Source organism: Strigops habroptila, chromosome 1 (assembly GCF_004027225.2).
Source record: "Strigops habroptila isolate Jane chromosome 1, bStrHab1.2.pri, whole genome shotgun sequence".
Taxonomy (NCBI): Eukaryota; Metazoa; Chordata; class Aves; order Psittaciformes; family Psittacidae; genus Strigops; species Strigops habroptila.
In genome coordinates, this window is record NC_044277.2 from 137,501 (window position 1) to 161,299 (window position 23,799).

The window sequence follows — 23,799 nt, forward strand, 5'->3', positions numbered from 1 at the left end:
GTAGAATGAGGAGTATCATCCCCACTCCATTCCTTCTAGACAGAAAAATCCAGGGGAAGTGCTAGAGTTATTGGGACCACAGCTGGAGAGCAGTTGCACTCCACAGGAATGCCACAGACACCGAATGGCTAAGGAGAGAGAACAAAGTCCCCAGCAGAAAAAACAGGAAGATGTAATGGCTGTGAAGGGAAAATTTAAAAAATTCCATCTATGAATATTGACCTTCCAAAGACTGAAGTAACCTGTGGAACCTCCTGCCCAGGATGAGAAGTGAAATCGGAGACTTGGGAAGATTTAAAAGAAGAGAACAGAGTTGAAATGAGAACCAAGAATGGCTTATGAGAACAGGTAATGCTTACCAAATTCACCATAAAATCCAAGTTACCAGGAATACAGAAACTTCCCACTTCAGAGTGAAAGCTGGCCTCATACCAAAGAGTGCTAGAAAATACTCCCTAAAGGAAGGTTCACCTGTAACTGTCTGCTGCAGGATGTTCCGTTTTCTTCCCAACATCTGATGTGGGGAGCTGGCAGCGTCACCAACAGAACTAGGGGCCTCTGGGAGACTGAGCAGCACTGGTCTACAGACCTGGGGTGGTTCTCCTGGCTTACAGACCTGGGATGGTTCTCCTGGTTTGCAGACCTGGAATGATTCTCCAAATCCTGACTTTTCAATTTCTTCTCATATTGCCAAAATTAAATAGTCTCTGGACAAGGCATTGCTGACACCAGTTCTCAAAAGACACAACTCCTATTCTGCAGTCACTCTATGTACTCCCCTGCTCATTACCCCTCAGAGCAGTAACTTTCCACTCAGTTTATGACTAGTTAATTATACTGCTGGGTCCCTGAGACATTCTGAAAGAGCAGAGCTCTTCCCCCAGTTCTCTACTTCCTCCTGTGATTGACGCTCCTCCACCTCAAGGATGGAAATGATTCTGAGCTCCCTCTGCCCCGGTACCATCCTGCCCTGGAAGCATGCTCCCTGCCTCTTTCCAAATTGCCTCTCCTGGGACACTCTCACCTGCTGGTTACAAGGAGAATAGGGGGGTTCACGCCTGGCATTTCCCATCCCCGACTCGCCCGCAGGAGCCTGAAAGAGAAAAGACAAAGTTGGATAGTTACCATACAGCAGCGACTGCCATGCCTCTCCCTTAGCCCTGAGACCAGGAGGCAAGGGAGACCATGGACATCCAGCCGAGGCCAGCTATGGGCCACCTCACCACAACAGAACACTCAGCAGGGGCCAACAGCAGCTGGCACATGGCAGAAACTTGTGAAAAGTGCTGGAAACAGCAAAGGAATGACATTAAACATTGGAATGGAGATCATCAAGGCCAACTGAATGAGGCTAAAGCCTTCTGCCTTGTGAGTCTGTGAGTCCTCTCCCCCAACTAGGCCCTTAACAGACTGGGCCCTGTGCAGGCAATCCACCCGTTGTATAGACATGGAGCGTAAAACCCACTCCCAACTGAGAGGAGACAAGATTCATCTCCAGCCATATCCACTGCTGTGGAACTCCTGGTAAGCCCTTTCCAAGTAGTCCAGAGCATGGGAAGGACAGGGCTCTCGCCCCATGGCCACCAACGCTCGGGCTGAACCAGCCTACAGCGAGCCCTAACAGCTAGAACAAGAGAGCAGAGTCCCAGTCATTCCCTAAAGTCTACCCACAGGATTAAGCAGCATGATTTAAACAGTATTTTAGATGCCTAAAGATGGGAACAGGTCGTTTGGGATGTAGAGAACTGTTTGAGCAAATCTAGGGTTCCACAGTCATTAATACCATACCCATGCAGGGGTGAATCATGCCAATTTGATTTGAGTCAGCCTTAGCTAATGGTATTTCTACTGACCAAGCCAGGAGACATGATCTGAAGTTTATATTGGAGCACAGAAAACATCTGATCCTCCTTAGCACTGTAATGACAGAGAACACAGCAGGATCAAGTGATCTGCTCCCACGCCTCCACTGCAAAGAGTGTTCTTGCTCACCCTGCTTCTGGCTACTGCTGTCCAAGTCCTCCCATGTGCCAGCACATCAGCTTGACAACTCCCAAGGCAGGAGCTGTTCTACAAAACTGCTTTCAGGGACTTGAGCTCCCTAATCCATCTGACATGACTGCTCTAGTGCTGGTGCCAGCACACAGAACATGCAGGCAGTGGGAAACAATCCCTTTTGACAGCAACATGGAATTAGATTAGCTCCAGCTACCTGTGACACCCAGCTCCAGTTCGATGACAGCTGATCTGACATAAAGTCTACCTTCAAAAAGTTCTTTGTGACCACTGCTTTTCTTCATAGAATGGTTTGGGTTGGAAGGGATCTTAAAGCTCCTCCAGTTCCAACCCCCTGCCACAGACAGGGACACCTTCCACTAGAGCAGATTGCTCCAAGTCCTGTCCAACCTGGCCTTGAACACTGCCAGGTATGGGGCAGCCACAGCTTCTCTGGGCAACCTGTGCCAGTGCTAATCTGGAAAGTAATATCTTTGGGTCTAGTCCTTGATCTGCCATAGGTTTCCTGTGCAACAGTGAGGAAGTTACACACAGATTTCCCAGAGCAGGAAGTTCTCCCCTGAAATCAGAAAGTCTGGATACACTAAAATTCCTCAAGGAATAGTGTGCTCCTGGGCTGCAGATAAACGATGTCAGCTGCACTGCCTTTTAGCTTTTGCAAGTCTAAAAATGGCTGTGTTTGTTCAGGCCCACATACCCACATGTGACACCACAACCATTCTTCTACAAGCCCCACTCACAACCCCAGCAGATGGGGAACACCACAGCTACGAGCCTGACTCCTGCCCACCCAGACTGACACAGGGGAAGTGAGAGAATCCCAGAATCCCAGACTAGTTTGGATCGGAGGGACCTTAAAGCTGATCCAGCTCCAACCCCCTGCCACAGGCAGGGACACCTTCCACTAGAGCAGGTTGATCCAAGCCCCTGTGTCCAACCCGACCTTGAACACTGCCAGGGATGGGGCAGCCACAGCTTCTCTGGGCACCCTGTGCCAGTGCCTCAGCACCCTCACAGAGAAGAACGTCTGCCTAAGATCTCATCTCAATCTGCCCTCTGGCAGGTTAAAGCCATTCTCCCTTGTCCTATCACTACAGTCCCTGATGAAGAGTCCCTCTGTGGCATTCTTTAGCCCCCTTCAGATATTGGAAGGCTGCTATGAGGTCTTCACGCAGCTTCTCTTCTCCAGGCTGAACAAGCCCAGCTCTCTCAGCCTGTCTCCGGAGCAGAGGTGCTCTGGCCCCCTTATCATCTTTGTGGCCTCCTCCTGGACTTGCTCCAACAACTCCATGTCCTTCTTATGTTGGGGACACCAGAACTGGACTCATGACTGGCATTGCTGAAGTTGCTTGATGTGGCTATCTCCCCTCAGAGAGGGCTCAGCAGTGTGCACTCGGCAGGAACTGGGTTCATTAGTGACTGGAAGACACCTCAGTGACCATCAGTGCCCAACAGCCCCTGCGGGCTGTGCTCAGAAGCACTTGTGTTAGGTGGGACCGGAGCATGCAGAGGGGTTTAGTCGAGCGCCGGCGGCCCTGCCTGCGTGATTGCATGCCACACACCATGCTGGAGCTTGCCTTGGAGTACAGGCTGGTCTGCAGCACTCCCCCCCTGCCATAGCCCAGTGGCGGGCCGCCCAGCCCGGCCTTGCCCTTGCGGTTCGCCACCACGAAGGGGTTCTGGCTGAAGAGGATGGGCTGGGAGTCGATCAGGCATTCCTGCTCCGGCATCTGGTCCTGGGACATGAGGCAACCCGTGGGGTCCTGCTTGTCTATCGGGGGCTTTTCTGCCCCGCTCGTGCACGTGTTGGGCAATGCTGAGTCCTGAGGAAGGGCAGCCACGCTTCCGATGACCGGATCCGGGCATGAATCCCGGCTGTCCTGTGCCACCGGCATGGACAGCACAGCGCAGTCGCCCTCCATTCTGGAGCTGGCCTTATTATACTGAGCACGCTGAGAGGAAAACAAAAGGATCAGAAAGAAATAAGGAGACCAGAGGAGAGGACAGGAGGGAGAAAATATAGAGCTGATGCTGAAGGACAGGGGAAAGAAGAATTCCCGTACTAATGCCCACACGACCATCCCTTTCCTTTCTTTTACTCTACCACCAACCTTGTGATCCCCAATGCTCCTTCCAAGACTTGCAGTCAGCATGCAACACATACACCAAGTAGCTGACAGGCACAAGCACACTCCCTTGCACTTTTCCAGCTCTCATCGACACTCCAGCAGCTCACACCACTGCTCTCCAGCAAAAACGACTGCCAAAACCTGCACAAGCACATCCTCACCATCTCACTGCAGCACATCCTCAGTTCAACTCCACCATTACACGGCCAAACATCAGTTGTCTCACCCCTCATACTTTCCAGCAGTTCCACACAGAGTAACACCCCTTGCCTCCTTCCAGTGCACTTCCATACAGTCACACAGTTATCACCAGAGCATCACCCCACGCATCTGCATCACACCTGCATGGGCATATATGCTTTTATGGCCCCACTTCATCAAATTACACCCCAGCAACTAACAGAGAGCTAAATAACAGCCAACAGAGCATGGATCCCTTTGAGCATTCTTCCTGAAGGCAGGACTAAAACAGAGCTCCAGTTCTGCCTAAGCTCAGCTGTACCCATCTAAGATGAAGCACTGACCTTTCCTCTTTGAATACGATAAAAGAGAGTTTGTTACTCCAGCCAAAGCCTTCTTCAGCGAAGCAGAGATAATTAGAGACCAATGATCAAATCTCCTTCTACCCGAGCGCCTGCCAGGGAGCAGAAAGAGCTCTTCTGCTCAAAGCACATTCTCCAGCTCCTCTGTCATGGTAGCTCACAAAAATAGCTCTCAAGGGCTGGGTGGTGACTACAGTGGCAGCTGAGAGGCTCAGGAATCTCTGGGGCCCTCCCCAAGCCCCCAGCCCAACCCGAAGCAGTGGTTGGCAGGGCCCTGGCTCATATCCTATTTCCTCAGACCATGAAGCCTATGCAACCCTTAGACATTTTGCTCTTGTAGCTATGTGACTTTCCAATGTAAAAACACTTACCAAAAAAACCCAAATAAAATCCTCCCAATTCCAACCTTCTTTTCCCAGAGTGCCAAAAACTGCACCAGCAAGAGTTCCAGTGCAAATCAACTTACACCAGCCAAAAAGCACTTTCAGGAACGTTATTTGCTCACTCGGGATGCTGTAGTGGAAGCAGTCCCAGGCACCCACCATCACACACTGGCCCCTTGACACCACCATCACTGCCCCTTGCAGGCAGAAGAGCACAAACACCAACCAGCAAGGCTCCAGGAGAATCCCACCATCCCCACAGCTGACTCTGCTTTGCACAGAGGGAAAAAGCAAACAATGCTTTTAGGGCACTGTGGAGATGGGAAAATCATCCAGCCTGCATGAAATCTGATAGTCCATGGGGAGCCTCAACCTCTGTTTTGCTCATGGGAATGATGGGAACTGAGCTCCATCCACCCCTTGCTTTAATCTCCAGTGCTGCTGCAGCATGTGCCAGTGCAGGATGCTTCACGGGGGTTATTTTTATCAGACAAGCAGCAGTTTCTATTTGGGGTAAGCAAAGATTCGGGCAATGCCATGTGCTTTTCCCAGCCCTGCCTCTGTCACTCAGGCAGGACCACCACGTTTTACCCTGCATCCGCCAAGGCAAAGGCAGAAGAAATGCATTTGCAGTTCTGATCCATCACTGCCCCACCCACCCATTAGATTAGAAACAAATCTAATTTGAAACCTCATTGACAAGTGCAGAGAAAGAATCAATGGCAAGAAGCTGAAGAGAAACAGATTCAGGACAGAAAGTGCAGACTGTTAATGAACTGACCACTGACACACTGCTGAGAGATGTAAAAGTCTTCTCCATTTCTTACAGTCATGATTCTAAATGTTTTGCTGTGGCTAGCAGGAGTTATTTATGGCTATGGCTTTCAAGCCTGTACTATGGAGAAGACAGAGGCTACAATAGCTTTTTTATTAGGTGATGGCAGTACCCAGCCATCTGAAACTCTGCAGACATCAAGTTACTGAGAAGCTGGCACAGCCTGAGGGCATCGCCCAGACCAGCATTTCCATGCAACTTTCAACTGGAGTTTTGCATTGGGGTTTTAGAGGTTTACAGACAAAGCAGGCTTGCAGCTCAGCTAGCCCTTGTTCTTCTGGCTCACAAAAGGCCCAATACACAGCAATAAAGATTAACCCAAGACAGACACCATCTGCCCCTTCTGCAGGGGCCATGTTTGGGAAACCATGGGACAAATTCCACACACAATCCATGACGATCCATGTGCACCTCCTGCTCAGCAGTGTGAGAACAGCAGAGCCTGAGACTCCCTTGCAGAGAGCTGGGTAGCAACAAAAGATACGCAGACACTGCTTAGAGGAGGATGTACATGTGAGAACGCTGGCCTAGAGACAGGAAAAGTACTATGGGAACCAGGCAATAGCACCAGTCACATAACTGAGTCACCTTGTCTGACAGCCTGCTAACTGAACCCTGCGCTTTCCTGCTGGCCAGACATGACACTGATCCGTGCCCAAGTCTTCCTCACAGGCAGTAACCAAACAGGCCAGGGGTAGCTCCTGAGGGAATGCCAGAACCTCCCTGTCCTTGCAGCCCGCATCGCCCTATACTCAGGATCAAACAGAGCAAAGACAGGGCTGAGCAAATGACAGCTGGAAAAAGATCAGCGTGGGCACCGATTGGCTCTTCCCCCGAAACGGGACATTTATAGATGCCACCCATACAGCCCGCCATTCCAGCGTGTTCGGCCTCGCATTCCAGCACCCGGCATTCCTGGCTGAAATGGGCTGCTCTGCACACAAATGCTGCTCTGCTCTGGATGACACCAGGGCTGCCCAGTAAAGAGGCAGCTGCCTGCGTGGGGCTGGCTCTCCCCTTGTTTCCAGCTGCTGAGTTACACCAAGAGATGCTAAAAATATATTAAACCTTTTCCTGACAATCCTTTGCTGCGTGAACAGCCAAGAGAGAAAATCCAAAAAGCTGGGGAGTATGGGGAGGAACAAAATGAGGCAAAGGTGGAGACAAAGCAGAGCTCTAACCAGTGTGAAAGCAGAAGAGCAAGAGGGCCTGAAGTCAACGAGAGGACAGATGAATATCAGAGGAGACCTATCTGGATGGAATGAGAGATGATCCTGAAACAACAGAATAGGAATGCACAACCTGATGGTGACAGCAAAGGGCGGTCTTGCTGCAATAAGAGGAAAGGAATGGAGGTGAAGACAGAATGTGTGTGAAGGAGTAGGCAGAAACCTATTGGAATAGGTATGATGCAGGGAAGATAAAACATGACCAAAGGAAGCAAGGATGAAGGGGTGGGATTTGAAACAACACAGGGGAGAGAGATGACTTTGTAACCTGTGAAGTCTGTGAAATGTGGATTTTCTCTTGGCTGAGCTGCCACCACATACCAGGGGCTAAAATGCAGGTTCCAGAGGAGGTGTAGCCAAGGCTATGTCAGGGCTAAGCCACAACATGCAATCACTGCCACTTCGCCTTCTGCAGTTCCAGATGGGTCTTCATGTTCTATTAATACCTCCAGTATCAGCACCCAGCATCCCTCCTCCTTTCTGAGTACCACCTCATGATGAATTTACAGCTAAGCCATGCACACAACACTGTCATCTTCTGAGTCAGAAAGAATGTTTCCCTCCCTCCTCTGCAACTTTCAGTAGCTGCCTCCTTCCATGATACGTCCTCTGCACTCTCCCATTCACGTGTCCTCTGCTGCTGGGCTGTTCTCTCTGCCTGGTTTGAGACACTTCCTTTGGCATCTCAGCAATGACACAGGCCAATTGAACGCGACCTGGCTCTCTGCTCTGCTCATTTCCTTGTTCTAATGTTTTGTGGCCACTTCCTGCCTCAGACAGTGCCAAAGTCCACCACAGTTCTGCTTCCTGGTTCTCCTCTGCAGAGATGGCACCACACACCCAGGACAAAAGGCAATAGAACAACCACAGCCCACCCCAGGGACCCATACACCCCACTTACAGTGCGATTGACTCTCTGTAGGCCAGTACTGGGCAAAGCAGCCAGGGTCCGGTAGTCCAGCCTCAAAGGTTCACTGGTGATGTTCTGCAGAGGGGGGAGCACAAGAACACAACCACCAGGAAGAGATCAGGCCTGAAGTCAACTACATCAGCCAGAAAGAGCAATTAAAAGGAAACCACCTCTAGTAATAACCAAGGCCCTGTCTCCAAACTCTGCAGGAAGTTCCCGCTGCCCGGAAATGAACCTGGAATTGTTCCAAACACAACCATGAGGACTCAGGACAGGGGCAAGGCTTGAGAAATCCTGCAGAGAACATGATGCCCTGGCCCTTGGTCACCCACCAGCGCATGGATTCCCCCATTCCTCCTGCCCCATGTGTACATGTCCATCCCTCATGGGGAAGAGGAGAACGTGACATACGTACCCGTCTTCTCCAAACAGCACCCAGAAAGGCTTCCAGCCTGGATCTGGAGACACGTGAGAGTGCAAATCTACAATTCCTTTACAGTATCTTTTCTCAACCTTAACTCACACATACTGTGTAATTTCATTGAATTTTGTTTCTCATTTGCCTTTCTACTTCTAACCATTGCTTTTCACCATTCCTTCCTCAATCCCATTACAAATTTCCTCATTTCTGGTATCTTCTCTTACACCCCAAGATCAAGTCTATTGGGGAGATGCAGGGAATGGAGAACAGAAGTTATGCGGAACAAGCACTTCTAGAGATTTCCACGGCCTTCAAGGCCAGTTGTGCCCCTTTTCTGTGACTCTCCAACCCTCCCATCGTGCTCCTCACCTCTGCCTCCTCCTCAAGCTGCTGGGTGGCTGCCTCCCGCTCCCTACGCATCCACTCCTTCCATGAGACAGGATAGAGTCAGAGCAGCATCCAAGCAGCACAGGCAAAGAGAGAGGGAAAGAGGTCAGCACCATGCTGGGCAGGAACTCCGGAGGGGGAACAGAGGAGCGTAAGCAGTGCTGGGACAGGGAAAGGATGAGCAGAAACCCAGCACATACATTAGGCCCAGGGAAACAGGAGCTGGAATTCTGCATGACTTATCACCAGCAAAACAGATGGGAACAGACACCCCACACAACACCAGCCAGGGTGTCACCAGATGAGGGCTAGAGAGCAGATGTCTCCAAGATCCTCAGCAGGGTCACTCCTGGGGAACAGTGAAAAGAGCTAAAGCCCCCACCCAAGCACAAGCTATAACATCACCAAGGGAAAGGAGAAGGTTGCTTATTGCTAGAAGAGACATCCTGACAGAGCACAGACTGGAGAGGCTGGAAGGAAAAGGGAAAACAACTCTACAGAGCACAGGCCTAGATGTCACTAAGGAACTAAGGAAAAAGACCTAAAAAAATCACATGCTTGTTAATAGCATCACAGCCAAAAGACTATATGCAGAGACAGGAACTGTCTAAGCCTAAGGCAGGGCTAAAATGAGCTGGTCAGCTCTCAGCCATCAGCACAGCACAGGAGTGACCAGGGACTAATCCCACAAGCCCCAGCTACAGGCTTGCTTCCAAGCTGCAAGAGGAAGGTCATAATGTTACTTGTCTTGAAGAATGATTTCTGTGCATTTATACTTTTGTGCCTGTTTGCCCAGCTCCAGTGCTGCTGGGCGAGGACTGCGGACAAAAGCAGCATCATTCTTCTGTTCTATTTCTTATTGCAGCTCTCCTGACTGCTGCAACCGAATGGTCCAGAAGTCCCCAGGCTGGAGGGAAGGGAGATGGAAGATAGCTGAGAAACACAGAGGAGCTAACTGAAAATTCTGATAGGGCCCTTCTCTTCAAAAGCAACACTAGTTGCCAAAACTAGTGTCCCACATCACACCCCGATCTCCAGACAGTAATGAGCAACACAAGAAGACACTAATGCTCTGGAGGATCACAAGAGCCAAAGGGATATTTAGGGATATTTAAGCTAATATAATTAAGCTCTGAATCTGGTTATGCTTATTTTGGCCAAGTATTATCTATAAGGCAAGTGTTCATGCTGACAGTAATCTTATATGTGTGATCTTTCCCTGAGGTCTTAAGCTGAAGAGAGACAAGAGCACGAGCCAGCCCAGACAGAGCTGTGGAATGTTCAAAGTTCAACTCTTGAGTTCATCATCTGGGGAAGCTCTGGATTAAGACTAGAAAAATAACTACAGCTACAGAGCGGGGATAGAGAAATGCGCCGTGGAGAGTCCAAGTTACTATATTTCTATTAGAAACTGAATTATCAAAGAACTGAACTTGAACTTGAGAAATGGACGCAGTGAGTGCAACAGCAGTATCTGAAAACCTCTACAGATGACTGTATCAAAGCCAAAGTTCTTCCCATTTCTCCAGTTCCCAACCTCACTGTAAGGAGACACATTTGATCTCTATTACTCTTGTTCAAAACTGAACATGAAACGCTGAAGCATTAGAGAAAAGGTCCAGAAATGGTGACACAAACAGATTTACTGAGCATCTGGCACTGAGGTGGGAACTTCCTCTAGCATTACAATGGCAACCATACAGTGCTCGCTCCATCACTGCTGTAAACTTCATCATCAAATCCAGTAACAGAGGCAGAATCCCAGTTTTGAGGCCATGCTAAAAGGCAGTAGCAGAAAAACGTCTTTGCTCTGGGGTCTCTGACCACGGATCCCGAGATGTCAGAGGAGCCTGAATCATCTGCTGCTACCTCCTCTTTTTACCCCAATGGAAGGGGTAGCAGAAAATGTAAAATCTTTTCAAGGCACAAACAATTCTGGAGGGGGTCTTGGCCTTTGCTGATCACCAGCTACAGACATACAGCACAGGTTGGACACACCACACTAGTTATACTGAGCCCTGCTGTAGTGGGAGAAAAGGGAGTGTATGGGAATACAGTCCTCAGAGCTCCTTAAATACATGTCACTGTGATTTCAGAATATTGCTTTACAATCTATCAAAAGTAGAACAGCCCAGAAGGATGAACCACAGTGACTGGGTGTTGCTCAGTCTCCAGGAAGAATACTGGATATTTGTTAAAGAGGCCCACCAGTGTTTTGAAACATTGCTGACTATTGTTGAGATATAGCTGAATGGTTCGTCATTGCAGAGCTGATTTCTTTTACATTAACCCTTGCAATAAAATGTCAAGTGCAAGTTTTCCATCAAAAGCTATTGTAATAACATCAGCACTTTTGAAATGAGATATGGCCAAGGCTGTATCACCAATAGGAAAGGTTTTTCTGGTTTGGTTTTTGACAAAGTCTCTGGGGTATTTTTATCTCAGCATAAATTTTGGAAGAGCCTTTATCTACCTAAGATTGAACTCATTCAACCTGCTCAGACAGACGTTTTGGGGCCAGACTTGCTCTTGTTTCATCCAGTGGTGGTAGAAATGCTGATAATGACACATAGTACCTGAAGACTCCTGCAGAGTGTTCAAATCCAAATGCTGCCAACCTAAACCTGGGAGGAAAACCCTTTGTTGTAACAGTAACACTACAAAATGAGGCTTTCTGAAACCACAATAAACCCCTCTCAGTTCCTTCCTCTGGAAGAAACCAGACATTTTAAAGGAAAAACCCAAATTTGATCTAAGCTGGCTCTGCTTTGAGCTGAACCAAGTGACCTGTCATGGTTCCTTCCTACCCAAATGATTCACAGAATCACAGAATAGTTTGGCTTGGAAGGGACCTTTAAAGGTCATTTAGTCTAACCCCCCTGCAATAAGAGAGACATCTTCAAGTAGATGCCAGAGAGGGACTCTTCATCAGGAACTCTGCAACAGAACAAGGGGTGATGAGTTCAAACTGAAGCAGGGGAAGTTCAGGTTAGATAGAAGTTCTTCCCTGTGAGGGTGGTGAGGTGCTGGCACAGGGTGCCCAGAGAAGCTGTGGCTGCCCCATCCCTGGCAGTGTTCAAGGACAGGTTGGATGGGGCTTGGAGCAACCTGCTGTAGTGGAAGGTGTCCCTGCCTGTGGCAAGTGGTTGGGACTGGATGATCTTAAGGTCCTTTCCAACACAAACCAGTCTGGAATTCTATGATTCTAAGATTATTCTATAAAGTCATTCCACTGGCAGATTTCCTATGTAAGTACAGATCACGAACACCATCGGAACACCTTGCAGATCCTAAGGACAGAAATCCCATGTCTTATTCTGGCATGTGCCCACATCAGTTTAATCTGTAGGCCAGAAAGGATAATGCAAAGCTTCCAAAGGGATTCTGCCACACACTGAATGCCTTTTGTCTCTCTGCCCCAATCTTCCATAAAATCACATCGTGCACAGCCCACTGCAGTCACTGACAGAAGGCAGAGTAGGCTTACAGAGATATGAAATATATGCATGTATATTTAATGCAGCCTCTTTCTCGTTCATTGCTGTCTCCTCTTACAGTCTGTGCCATCATCTATTCAAAACCTTGACCATTTTTTCCAAACCAAGTAAAATCTCAACTATTAGCTAAATTCAAAGATCACCCCCATCCAGAATTGCCAACATAATCACACTCTTGTGGGGCAGCAAATGTGAAACAAGCTGGGTGATTACAACTACAGGAAGAACCCAGAGAAATACTAGGATTGTCTGAATTGGAAACCTGAAGAAACACCTGCAAATGGAGCCAGGAAAGCAGATTCCTAACTGACAACACTGAAGAATTCAATTTCCCCCCATCTTCCAAGAGAATCTGACTGCATAAATTACAGCTGTAAGCTGGATAACTGGAAATCTCAAGTCCTCATGGGGCTTGGCCCTGCTCATCTCCCTGCGAAAGGCTGAAGTGCTGGGCAGAAACACAGAACTCTCATAATGAATCAGAAAAATGATCATGTAAACTGAGGAGCACAAGCATGTGCGTGACTGACAGCGCCACAACTTCACTTCAGGGCAGCTTTGAGCTGTGTGTTCTCATCTTTGCTCAGAAAAGCTCTGCCAGGTCATGGAGGGCTGTACAGAGAGAACCGACTGAATGTGGGACTTCCCAGCTAACAGACCGTTGTTCTCCAAGTTGCAGCTTGGCCAGGAGGTACCAGCAGGCAACAAAGATGAACTCTGTAAATAACAGAAGAGTTTCACCAGAGAGGTGCACAGGAAGGGATGGCAAAGCCAAGAAGCAGGGAGGGAAGTCCCAAAGTCCCCATAGCATGAACAACTGGGTAGAGATGAGCTGTGGCATTTTCCTTGGGCCTCACAGGCTTGGCAGAACTGCTGCCAAGAACAGATTCTGCTACACGAAAGGTCTCTCACCACTTTCTCCATTTCTTCTCTCTCCCACTGAGTTGCTTCTCTCACCATTTCCATCTCCTAGGAGAGACCAAAGTTAGAGCCACTTCACCTAGTGCTCTCTCCCACTGGAGCATCTGTCAGCTCATGAAGACTTCAGAGTCCCATCCTAGCGCATTCCTGATGAAAGTGCTGGGACCTGCTGATCCCATAAGAAGGAAGTCCACTGCCCATCCTCCCAGATGTAGCCAGAACACCCACCTTCTGTAGGATCTCCAGTTCTTCAGGGCTTAAATCCCGGTCAATAGAAGAGATACTTTCCAGGCTATTCTTGCGCCCAATACCAGCAGCAAAAGGGTTTGCAATAATTCCTGGGGACATCTAGAAAGCAAAAAGAAAGACAATCAAACACGGTGGAAGCCCACAATGTGCCATACAAAAAGCTCCACATCCCAGGCTCCCAGACAGAGAGTACCAGGACAATGAATCCTAGGCAAGTCAGAGCTTTTCATAACTTGAAACCTCATTTCAGCTGTCAATTTCTCAAGAAATCTGAGGTCTAAAGAAAGATGAATTTAAGTTGAAACAGATACAGCCAGGGGATAAGGTGACCAGTGACTGGGTACATATTCTAGTGGAGAATAAAAACGCTCACTTGCTAAGCCCTGAAAAGAGCAGGCTGCAAAGGCACAGGGCTGCTATGGGAAAGTGCCTCCTTGGAGGGGGAAGGCAAACACTAACAAACAGACAATTTGCTTTAAATATACATTGGCACAAGAAAAAATAGGCATAAATAGCCTGGAGAAAATTAGTGTGAACACTTCACTTCCAACCAGTGCAGGGACATTGTGAACAGTTCTGTAAGCAGCACAAGAGAGACAGTCTCTAGAGACTGTTGCTTTTATGAACTCCAGTTCATAGAGCAGGAGACCAGACACTGAAACTGGGACCTCAAAACCAAAATCCAATCGACCAAAAATAACCTACAGCAAACAGCTGGAAAATTACAGGAATCTTCTCTGAAGAAAGAGATGGGATCCCTGTGGCACTGGTCACTGCAAAGGCATCCTGCGCTTCAGTCCTCACCTCAATGGCAGCTGCAGCCTTGGGATCAAAGCCATCACACACCAGCACGAGGAGTGCATCACCCACGCTTCGGAGAATCTGCACAGCTTCCGTGTGTGTCATTCCCAGCAAACTCTGATGGTTCACCTCCAGGATCCGCATTCCCACCTTCAGACGGCCATCCCGGGCCGCAGCCCCAGAGGAGCTCACCTGGAACACAATCCAGGGGAATCAAGATATCATCGAAGGAGGTAAGAGAAGATTAGAGAGCTTGGGAACCATTGGGAAGAAGGGATGAGAGAGGACAGGATACAAAGCAGACAGGGGGAAAGGCTGCAGCTACATGTCAGGGAAAGTGTCTGGAAGTACTTACATCTAGTTACAGAACGGGTAGAAAAGGAAGAACGTGAACAGTTTGGTAGAGGAAAGAGGTATGGAAGGAATTTCCATACTTCCAAATACATTTCAGAAAAGAATCTGTATTTGGAATGTCTTATCCCAAGGAAAGAAACTGATTTTGTTTTGTCAGTGAAGCGGGTGGGGAAGCAAGCTCTTGCCTCCAATTTATCTTCACAGAAAGGAAAGTGGAGGAATTTTTTATTGGGAGAGAGGTAGAAAATGGGATAGGGATAAACTTTGTGGATAAAGATAACTGAGTGTCCTGGGTTCAGCTGTAGCAGTCATTTTTCTCCTTCTTAGTAGCTGGTGCAGTGCTATGTTTTTGACTATCAGCCTGGGAACAACGCTGATGACAGCGATGTTTTTAGTTGTTGCTAAGTAATGTTTACTCTGACCAAGGATTTTCTCAGTCTCATGTTCTGCCAGGGAGGGGAAGCCGGGAGGAAGCAGAGACAGGACACCTGATCCAAACTAGCCAAAGAGGTATTCTATACCACAGCATGTCATGCCCAGTATAGAAAGTGAGGGGAGTTACCCAGAAGGCCCAGATCACTGCTCGGGTCAGGCCAGGTATCGGTCAGCGGGTGGTGAGCAATTGTGTCCTCTCCTCTTCTTATTTCCGTTATCATTATTATTGGTGGTAGCAGTAGTAGTATCATAGTATTTTGTATTATACCTTAGTTACTGGACTACTCTTATCTCAACCTGTGGGAGTTACATTCTTTTGATTCTCCGCCCCATCCCTCTAAGAGCGGAGGGAAGAAGAAGAGGGGGAGGGAGCGAGTGGCTGCATGGTTCTGAGTTACTGGCTGGGATTAAACCATGACACTGAGGCAGAGACAGGCACAACAAATGATGCCTGTCTGATTTCCACCCTCTCTTTCAGGGAAATAACATGTAACCCCTGTTCTCCTTCCTCAGCAAGTGACAGGAACTCACCCCACGTACACAAGCTGTCACAGGGAAAGCAACTACATGCAGCACATTGATAAGGAACATGAAAGTCACAGTTTGCCTGAAGGAGTGCAAGCATCTAAGTATATTTGAGGAGAGAATGAAATGCAAGTGCAAACTCTGGCACCAAGACAAAGGCAGGAAAGGCAAGGAGTTTTAGTCTTCTTTTTCCCTTTGGAACAGGAAAACAGGACTAGTTGTGGGCATACAGTGAAATTAAAAAACCAAACCCCCAAACACAAGCAAACACAAGGCTCAGGAGAAAGATGTGAGCTGGGGAAGTGAGAAAAAATTGAACAGTGGTGACAGCAGAAACTGCTATCAGAAACTAACAGAAATACCAGATACAACTTGAAGTGCCTTAGGGAAAGGAAGAGAATCACCATTAGCCATTGCTTTTTCTAATGGGAAAGCAAAGAGCCTGGAACAAAATGGGATATACACAGAGTCAGGCTGGATCAAATGGAGACCTGGGTACATTTGGCATCTCAACAGACCTCACAGGAACAACAGAGGCAAACAAACGGCTTCTGTTCAAAGGCCCAGCCGCAAAGCCAAAGAACAACGTGACCAAGCTTTACAAAGAGAGTGATGGGCAGTGCTACACCAGGGCTTTGCAGAAAGAGTGTGTCTGTGCCAGGGATCTCAAGCAAAGTCTGTGGGGCTATGATAAGAGGCTAAGGAGAGCACAGGGGCACACATAGTTGGTGGCTGAGGGCGGGGAATGCAAGAACCTGCATGGCTGGTTGTCAGTGTGGGGTGGAGACACAGGTAACATTAGAGGAAGGAAAGAAAGGAAGGAAGGATACTGCACACCATGTATTACTGGGCCCAGAGAGGCAAAAATCCCCAAAACAAAGCAAAGGCATAAGGGTGTATTGGATTGATGAGAGCTGCTTTGGAGAAAACCCAACGGATACATGTTTAATAAAGTGCCTGTAAAAAGAGAGAAAACATGCTGCAGCACTTCTTGTTTTAAGGACTGGGGCGAGGGGAAGCAGCCATGCACGCTGCACATGATTCCTCAGGGCTGTGAAGGAAAACATGGAAGTGTGTGTGTGTGCATGCACAGAAGTGGCCACATGCAGCTGAATGGAACAAGACCAAGTACTCAGAGTTTCTTTTCCAGGGACAGCAAGTGCATAGTGTGAGAGTAGAACACCCAGAAATAATGGGAGGAGGTGAAGTTAATGTAGGAAAAATGTCCTTAAAGCCAACTGCAATCTGTACTATTGATATATCCCTGAGGGACACTGAGCTATCCCCACTGAGACACACCATGAATTTCAACCTGTAGATATAATTTATACTGCTCATGGCTTTCAACTTCTAACGCTTCAACTCAAATCCTTCTCATTTGGTAAAGTGAGAAGTTTTACCAAGGAAAAACCTCATTATAACTTAAAGAAAAAATGACAACTAAGGGAATCAATGGAAATGCAAATTAAGGAAAACTCAGAAGACAGAAGGTGGAAATCAAGACATCCAAGGGGGAGGGGGAAGAAAAAGCACTACTTTGTCTCTCAGTTACTGGAAATATACAGACCAAATGGGAGAAGCAAGAAATCACCACGGTTAGGACAGATAAGAGAGATCAAGCTGAAGTGACACAGATAAGAGAGAGCAGAAGAGCTCAGAGCTTTGCTGCTCCACAGCCCAAAACAACCACTAGTGAGAATAAAATGAGGGATGTAAACTAACCCTGCAATGAGGCTAACATGTAAACCTCCCCAACCTCCTGAAGGAGATAAACCCAAACCTTTTCATTAAAAATAATTGTAAATTACAATAACCTCAAGTTTTCTTTTACTGCTATTACAAGTATTGCAGCTCAATGTTCAGCTATTGCTTTGATAGAGTGAATTTCCTCTTTTAAAACTCAGCTAAAGAAATTATATCCAAGTAATACCAAATGAGGAGTACTTCTGTGAAAACAGCCAATTAATAGAAAGGGTTAACTGGCAACTCTGAGTGTCCACCATCCATCAAGGAATTAGGACCCCAGCACAAGAGGGACATGGAGCTGTTGGAGTGAGTCCAGAGGAGGCAATGGAGCTGCTGTGAGGGCTGGAGCAGCTCTGCTCTGGAGCCAGGCTGAGAGAGCTGGGCTGGGTCAGCCTGGAGAAGAGAAGGCTCCTTAAGGGGAGACCTTAGAGCAGCTCCCAGTGCCTAAAGGGGCTACAAGAAACCTGGAGAGGGGCTTTGGACAAGGGCCTGTAGGGACAGGGCAAGGGGGAATGGCTTTAACCTGCCAGAGAGGAGACTGAGATGGGCTCTTAGGCAGAAGTTCTTCCCTGTGAGGGTGCTGAGGCGCTGGCAGAGGTTACCCAGAGAAGCTGTGGCTGCCCCATCCCTGGCAGTGTTCAAGGCCAGGTTGGACACAGGGGCTTGGAGCAACCTGCTCTAGTGGAAGGTGTCCCTGCCCATGGCAGGGGGTTGGAACTTGATGAGCTTTAAGGTCCCTTCCAATCCAAACCACTCTGTGATTCTGTGACTATTAAGACCTCTAGAGCTAGAGCACAATTTCTAACTTACTATACCAGTTAAAGAGAGAACCAGTGACACTAATGTGAACATCCAGAGGCCCCCTTTGGTCAGCAGCAAGATCAAAAACGACACCATTTATCACTATGCTCTGTGCTAACAGGAAAGAAGAGTCAATACTTTTTGGTAAAGGTCAGGAGGAGCACAAGCTTATACAGGGTATTGTTGAAAAGAAAGTATGTGATACTTCTGGGGGAAAAGGGACATGCCAAGTAAGTGTGCACCCAAGCTGTCATTCACAAAGGAAAGGGAACAGAATCACGCGGTGTGTTGCACATGAGAAAGGTGAGCAATTCATAATGCTCTGAATGAAAGGAAGGGAGACCATGCAGGTTTCAGCGAGCAGGAAGGCCATAAGCACAAGAGGAATGGAGGGGAAAAGGAAAGATATGTGGATTCATCTGATAGAAAAAAAATAAAGGCAAGAGAAGAAACACAAGGCAAAATAAAGGCAAAGAGATGACCTCCTTCAGTGGATGCTGAATACCCCAGGAGAACTGATGTACCCAGTGAAAATCCCACAGGCATTCCCTCTTCCCTAGCAGTCCTCACATGCGGCCAAGTGCAGAGTTAGTGTCTGCTACCTTAGAAATGAAGATGCCTTCATCAGTGGGATCAAACGGGTTTCCAGCGTGACCTTTTGCTCCACCCCGGATGCTGATGCCCAGCTTTTCTCCTGGAGCCTTTTCAATGCATATTTCCTGTGAACATAGAACAGGTCTCCTTGTTTCTGGATCAAGATCAGACTGAAAATGTAGAGGAAACACTCCTAGTAGCTGGGCATATTCTAAATACCCTGAAAAGGACCTGAATTCGACCTTGCACTCATTGGGCACAGTCTATTCTTGTTGATGAGGCTCTGCTCTTTTTTGTCTTTCTGTCTTGTGTTCAAGTCCAGACTTCATGAAATCTGATCACAGATGCTGATCACAGCATCACCATGGGCATGGCAAGACACTTTCCACAGTCCTCAACTGGACAAAGAGACTGGGTTCTGCCAATAGATGAGGCAATTTCAACTGGAAGTTTGGTTGTATCCTAGTCCCGGACATCCAGCTAGATCAGAAATTGCCTTCAGAAGTGATCCTTCTATAAAGAGGAGTGTGATGTCCCCCAGTTCTTCTACTCAGAACCTACCTGCATACCCGGTGGTGGTGGATCTCGCCTCACTAACATGGTCAGCTCCTGGGTGTTGGAGAGCAGGGCATTGACTGCTTCCTGGTGGGTAGCATGGCGCAGGTCAATGCTATTTACCTCCAGGATCCTGTCCCCTACCCGGAGCCCACTGCGAGATGCCAGTCCACGGGGAATCACCTACAAAGAGGCATTGATATTACAACCAGAGAAGGGAATTCCATCTGTCCTTGGAGAGACACTGATTATGTCCCGTGGCTGTTCTCCAACATCCTCTGAGGCTTGTCTCGATTTCTATCTCTGCAACCAAAGTTCCCAAAGAGGTAACATATTTGTGAACACTGGCAAAGAATGAAGGAAGATTTGCTTTAATTCGATATGTTCTTATTATCATATTACTATTTTCATCTGAACTCCAAGAACACTTTCTGAGTGATGACTGGCTTTGTGTGCCTGCAGCTTTCCAGCATTCGTGAAAAGCTCAGCAAGTTCAAAAGCTAACTCTCTCCAAACAGCTCGGCTTCAGTTACACAGCTTTGAAGGCTTCTACATGCCATTTAGACTGCTATGACAGCAGCAGCATGTCTGGTATAAGCTCTTCACGTATGCACACATCCCTCCCACACCCTACTTTTTCAATCTATGTTGTACTTCTCAGACTCTTACATCAAAATCCTTCATCTTAACCCAATAATTAAAGAGCTCAGACTCTACCTTTGAAATGAAGACACCAGGTTCATGAATCCCAAATGGATGGCTTGAATGGTCACTGCCTCCAACAATGCTGAGTCCCAGGGGACCACCTGCCTTCACAAGGTGAATTTCCTGAAGGGAACAAGAAGCAAAGAGAATAATGGATACCATAAGGAGCACAAACACTGAAAAACATGGAGTCAGGGATGTTTTGCATGAGTGAGCACAAGGTAAGTACAGAACAAGGGGGTTCCCTGTTACTTCTCAACACCTCAGTAACAGAGATGCCAGCCCTCATCAGACTATTGATTTTTCAAATGAAAAATATTCAAGATTATACTATTCCATATTCCAGAGGGCTGGAGCAGCTCTGCTCTGGAGCCAGGCTGAGAGAGCTGGGCTGGGTCAGCCTGGACAAGAGAAGGGTCCTTAAGGGGAGACCTTAGAGCAGCTCCCAGTGCCTAAAGGGGCTCCAGGAAACCTGGAGAGGGGCTTTAGACAAGGGCCTGTACGGACGGGACAAGGGGAATGGCTTTAACCTGCCAGAGGGGAGATTGAGATGAGCTCTTGGGCAGAAGTTCTTCCCTGTGAGGGTGGTGGGACACTGGCACAAGGCGCCCAGAGAAGCTGTGGCTGCCCCATCCCTGGCAGTGTTCAAGGCCAGGTTGGATGGGGCTTGGAGCAACCTGCTCTAGTGGAAGGTGTCCCTGCCTGTGGCAGGGGGTTGGAACTGGACCAGCTTTAAGGTCCCTCCCACCAAAACCATTCCGTGGTTCTGTGATTCCAGCAGACTCCCTCACCTCGATGGGATACTGATCCTCCATCCCTTTGGAGAGGTGGTTCCTTGGCGGCGCTGGCGCATCCTCATGCGGGCTGTCCCCGGGGCCAGGGCCGGGGGGCGGTGGTGGCGAGTGCATCCGTGCCCGTGCTGCGCCAGGCGCATCTCCATCGCTGAGCTGCTCCGCACCCTGTCTCTCTACCAGCAGCGCGATGGTGGGGGAGGATGCGGTAAGCAGCGCTACTGCCTGATCATGCCTGGCTTCTGTCATGTCTACCCCATTGATCTAGAACAACCCGCAAACTCAGCGTCAGACCGTGGCCCAAGTACACCCTGCCATTTAAACACGTAGTCAAGCTACCCTAAGAGTGTATTTTTGTGTCCTGCTGGAACCGTCCCTTCTCAAGAGCCTTACAAGTTGTTCCCCAGAGCACCTTGTAACTTACGCCACTCCTTCCTATCTACAAAGGGATAAGGCATCTGCTGATTCCACCTGACCACAATTCCTTTCTAGGCAGCTTACCAGCCCCTTTTCCACCTTCCCTGTACACCTCCAAGCCCTAAAGGCATCAGTGATGCTCCGGGGGATCATGAAGTCCAAGTACGATGCTCCTTGTACCTCCTGGAGCACCACAAACCTGGCTATTACCCTGACTATGCTGTGGCTGAGCACTACCAGGAGAGTCCCTGTCACTCCTTCCAGGCTTTGCATTCTAGCTTTCCTACTTGGTCATGGCAAAAGAAGCCCAAGAGACTGCATTACAGGAATGGGTCCAGAGATCTCAACACGAGAAGAAGACAAAACAGCGATTCCCACAAGTGATGCCACTGCACACTAATGTGCCATAGCATCGGCTGCCTTTGCACTGGGCCATTTAAGCTCATCGATCACTACCAAACCCCAGACACAGGCACTGGAGAGCATGAGCTCATGTGCCAGGACCTGTCATTGGGCTGCCCATGCTGGGTGAGGTCATGGTGGGCTGGGGAAAATGTCGGGTTTAATCCATAAAAAGAGTACCCCAGGTTTGAAAACACTTGGATGGGCTGAGAAAGAGACTCTGCTGATGCACAGTGACCAATTCTTTTGGACAAGAAACCATTATCCAATATGCTGTGCCAAATAATTTCAAGAATATAACTTGTGATATCAGTGAAAGACAAAGAGGTACTTCCAGAATAGACAGGGAAGCCAAAGGCATTCAGACCAAGCACTGAAGAGAACTCAGCTGAACCCATGTTTGATTCTCATCCTTCACACACACAAGAATGATCTAAAGTAAGTTCACAAGATGCGCAGAGAAAAGCTGCTGCGAGAGGCAGAGTCTTTCTACAACATCAACATCTAAACCAGCCTGTCTGGGAACTCAAAGCACCAGAAAGGACGTGGCTGTTCTCCATCAATGTCTGAGGGACAGAACGCTGAGAGGAGAGCTGAGCTAAAACACTGCCAAAGGATGGAACTTGTCATGACAAAGTTGAAGCTGAAAATTACAAGGTTTCTAGTCCTCAGGTTCTGGAAAAGCTTCCCAAAATGAACTCTTGAGGACATGAAAATACAGCTGTTCAGATGGAGTCTGATCAGCTGATGAAATAGTAATGTGACTTTGTAACAGCCACAGCAAGTGGATTTTGTAGCCTGATTCTTCACTGATTCCTAGAAATACTGTAGTTACTCCCCAGCTTCTCCCAAGAACAGCTCCTGGACAATGCTGACTGCACACAGTCTATAAGGCTTTGTCCAGAACCTCCATCACCATCCCCTGACCTAACCTGCCCCAGCCCATCCCTCACGACATGGAATAAGACAGGCAAAGACACCCCACACTGGGTGGACACAGACAGGGAACTCTCAGCCCCACAGCATCTCCTCTATGCAAAGGATCGTCCCCAAAGTGACATCTTTGGCAACAGCCATAAGGGAGGAGCACAAGGATGTGAAGGCAATTCCAGCCTGCCCAGGCATGCAGGAAGGGGAAGGATGTGAAGGTATCTGGGTAACGGCTGCTGAACACAAGAGACAAGGCAATAAGCAGGAAAGATAATAAATTAACACACAAGTGCACAGCTTTCAGCGAAATGCAGATCATGGGGACAAGACCTGAGACACCCACAGATTGACCATTAATGGAATCACTCCAATGGTACGCGAGGGTGGTGGGTGCTGGCACAGGGTGCCCAGAGAAGCTGTGGCTGCCCCATCCCTGGCAGTGTTCAAGGCCAGGTTGGACAGGGCTTGGAGCAACCTGCGCTAGAGGAAGGTGTCCCTGACTGTGCTGCGGGTTGGAACTGGAGGAGCTTTAAGGTCTCTTCCAACCCAAACCATTCCATGATTCTGTGATTAGCCAGAGGGCAGCAACAGGGTTGTTTGTGTTGTTCATCCCCTGTAAGGATCTGCCTGTGCTTGTGTGCGCCTGTGAAGGTGCTGTCCCCATTCTTGTCTGTGTAAATCTGTGGCCAGCCATGTCTGCAGGATGTTTCATCTCTGGAATTTGCACTTAGCCTTCCTGATGGCTGGAACTGGGAATGGGGAACGGTGTCAGCCTTGTGTCCAATGGACCGGGAAGGGTCCTCCCGTCTGCCAGATACACTGATTTTTAACCAAGATGATACACAGAAGAGGGTTGGCCCCAGGTTTTGATCACCAGACCAAGGCCCCACTCCCCAGACAGACCTGCTGCAGCAGCTTCTGCTCCTGACTTCACACATCCCCCGTCATTTTCTGCCATTACAAGAAGATGAGAATGGTCAGACTTGGTCAGAGCAAAAGTATCCAGTGATACTTCCCCAGACTAGTGAATAGGGACACAGGAACATCCTGAGTCAGAGGAATATCATATGTAACAGCCCTTCTCACTAACTTCTCCATCACCTGGCAATCGTGATGCCTTCCCAGCTTCTGGACAGGTAGTTTGCAGTGGCCTTTATTGCTAAGTCTCTGCTTTGCAAGAGAACAAGGCCAACCAGTGCAGTTCAGCTACCTAAGTACTGAGAG

General features: G+C 48.4%; 1 protein-coding gene across 16 annotated transcripts in view; it reads right to left on the bottom strand.

The window, feature by feature from the left end:
- The window catches only part of SCRIB (scribble planar cell polarity protein), a 101,305-nt gene that overhangs the window by 27,093 nt on the left and 50,413 nt on the right, over positions 1 to 23,799 (bottom strand). For 11 of the 16 annotated variants that reach the window (XM_030476632.1, XM_030476702.1, XM_030476695.1 and 8 more), the window contains 10 exons: positions 20,827 to 21,090; positions 20,048 to 20,158; positions 19,337 to 19,513; positions 18,784 to 18,900; positions 14,324 to 14,512; positions 13,499 to 13,618; positions 13,262 to 13,318; positions 8,835 to 8,891; positions 8,036 to 8,119; positions 1,025 to 1,093 (listed from right to left, as the gene is read on the bottom strand). In XM_030476632.1, the coding sequence (XP_030332492.1) occupies positions 1,025 to 1,093; positions 8,036 to 8,119; positions 8,835 to 8,891; positions 13,262 to 13,318; positions 13,499 to 13,618; positions 14,324 to 14,512; positions 18,784 to 18,900; positions 19,337 to 19,513; positions 20,048 to 20,158; positions 20,827 to 21,090 (1,245 nt within the window). The remainder of the gene's footprint in view (positions 1 to 1,024; positions 1,094 to 8,035; positions 8,120 to 8,834; positions 8,892 to 13,261; positions 13,319 to 13,498; positions 13,619 to 14,323; positions 14,513 to 18,783; positions 18,901 to 19,336; positions 19,514 to 20,047; positions 20,159 to 20,826; positions 21,091 to 23,799) is intronic. The other 5 variants (XM_030476730.1, XM_030476622.1, XM_030476711.1 and 2 more) reach the window with 3 other exon arrangements.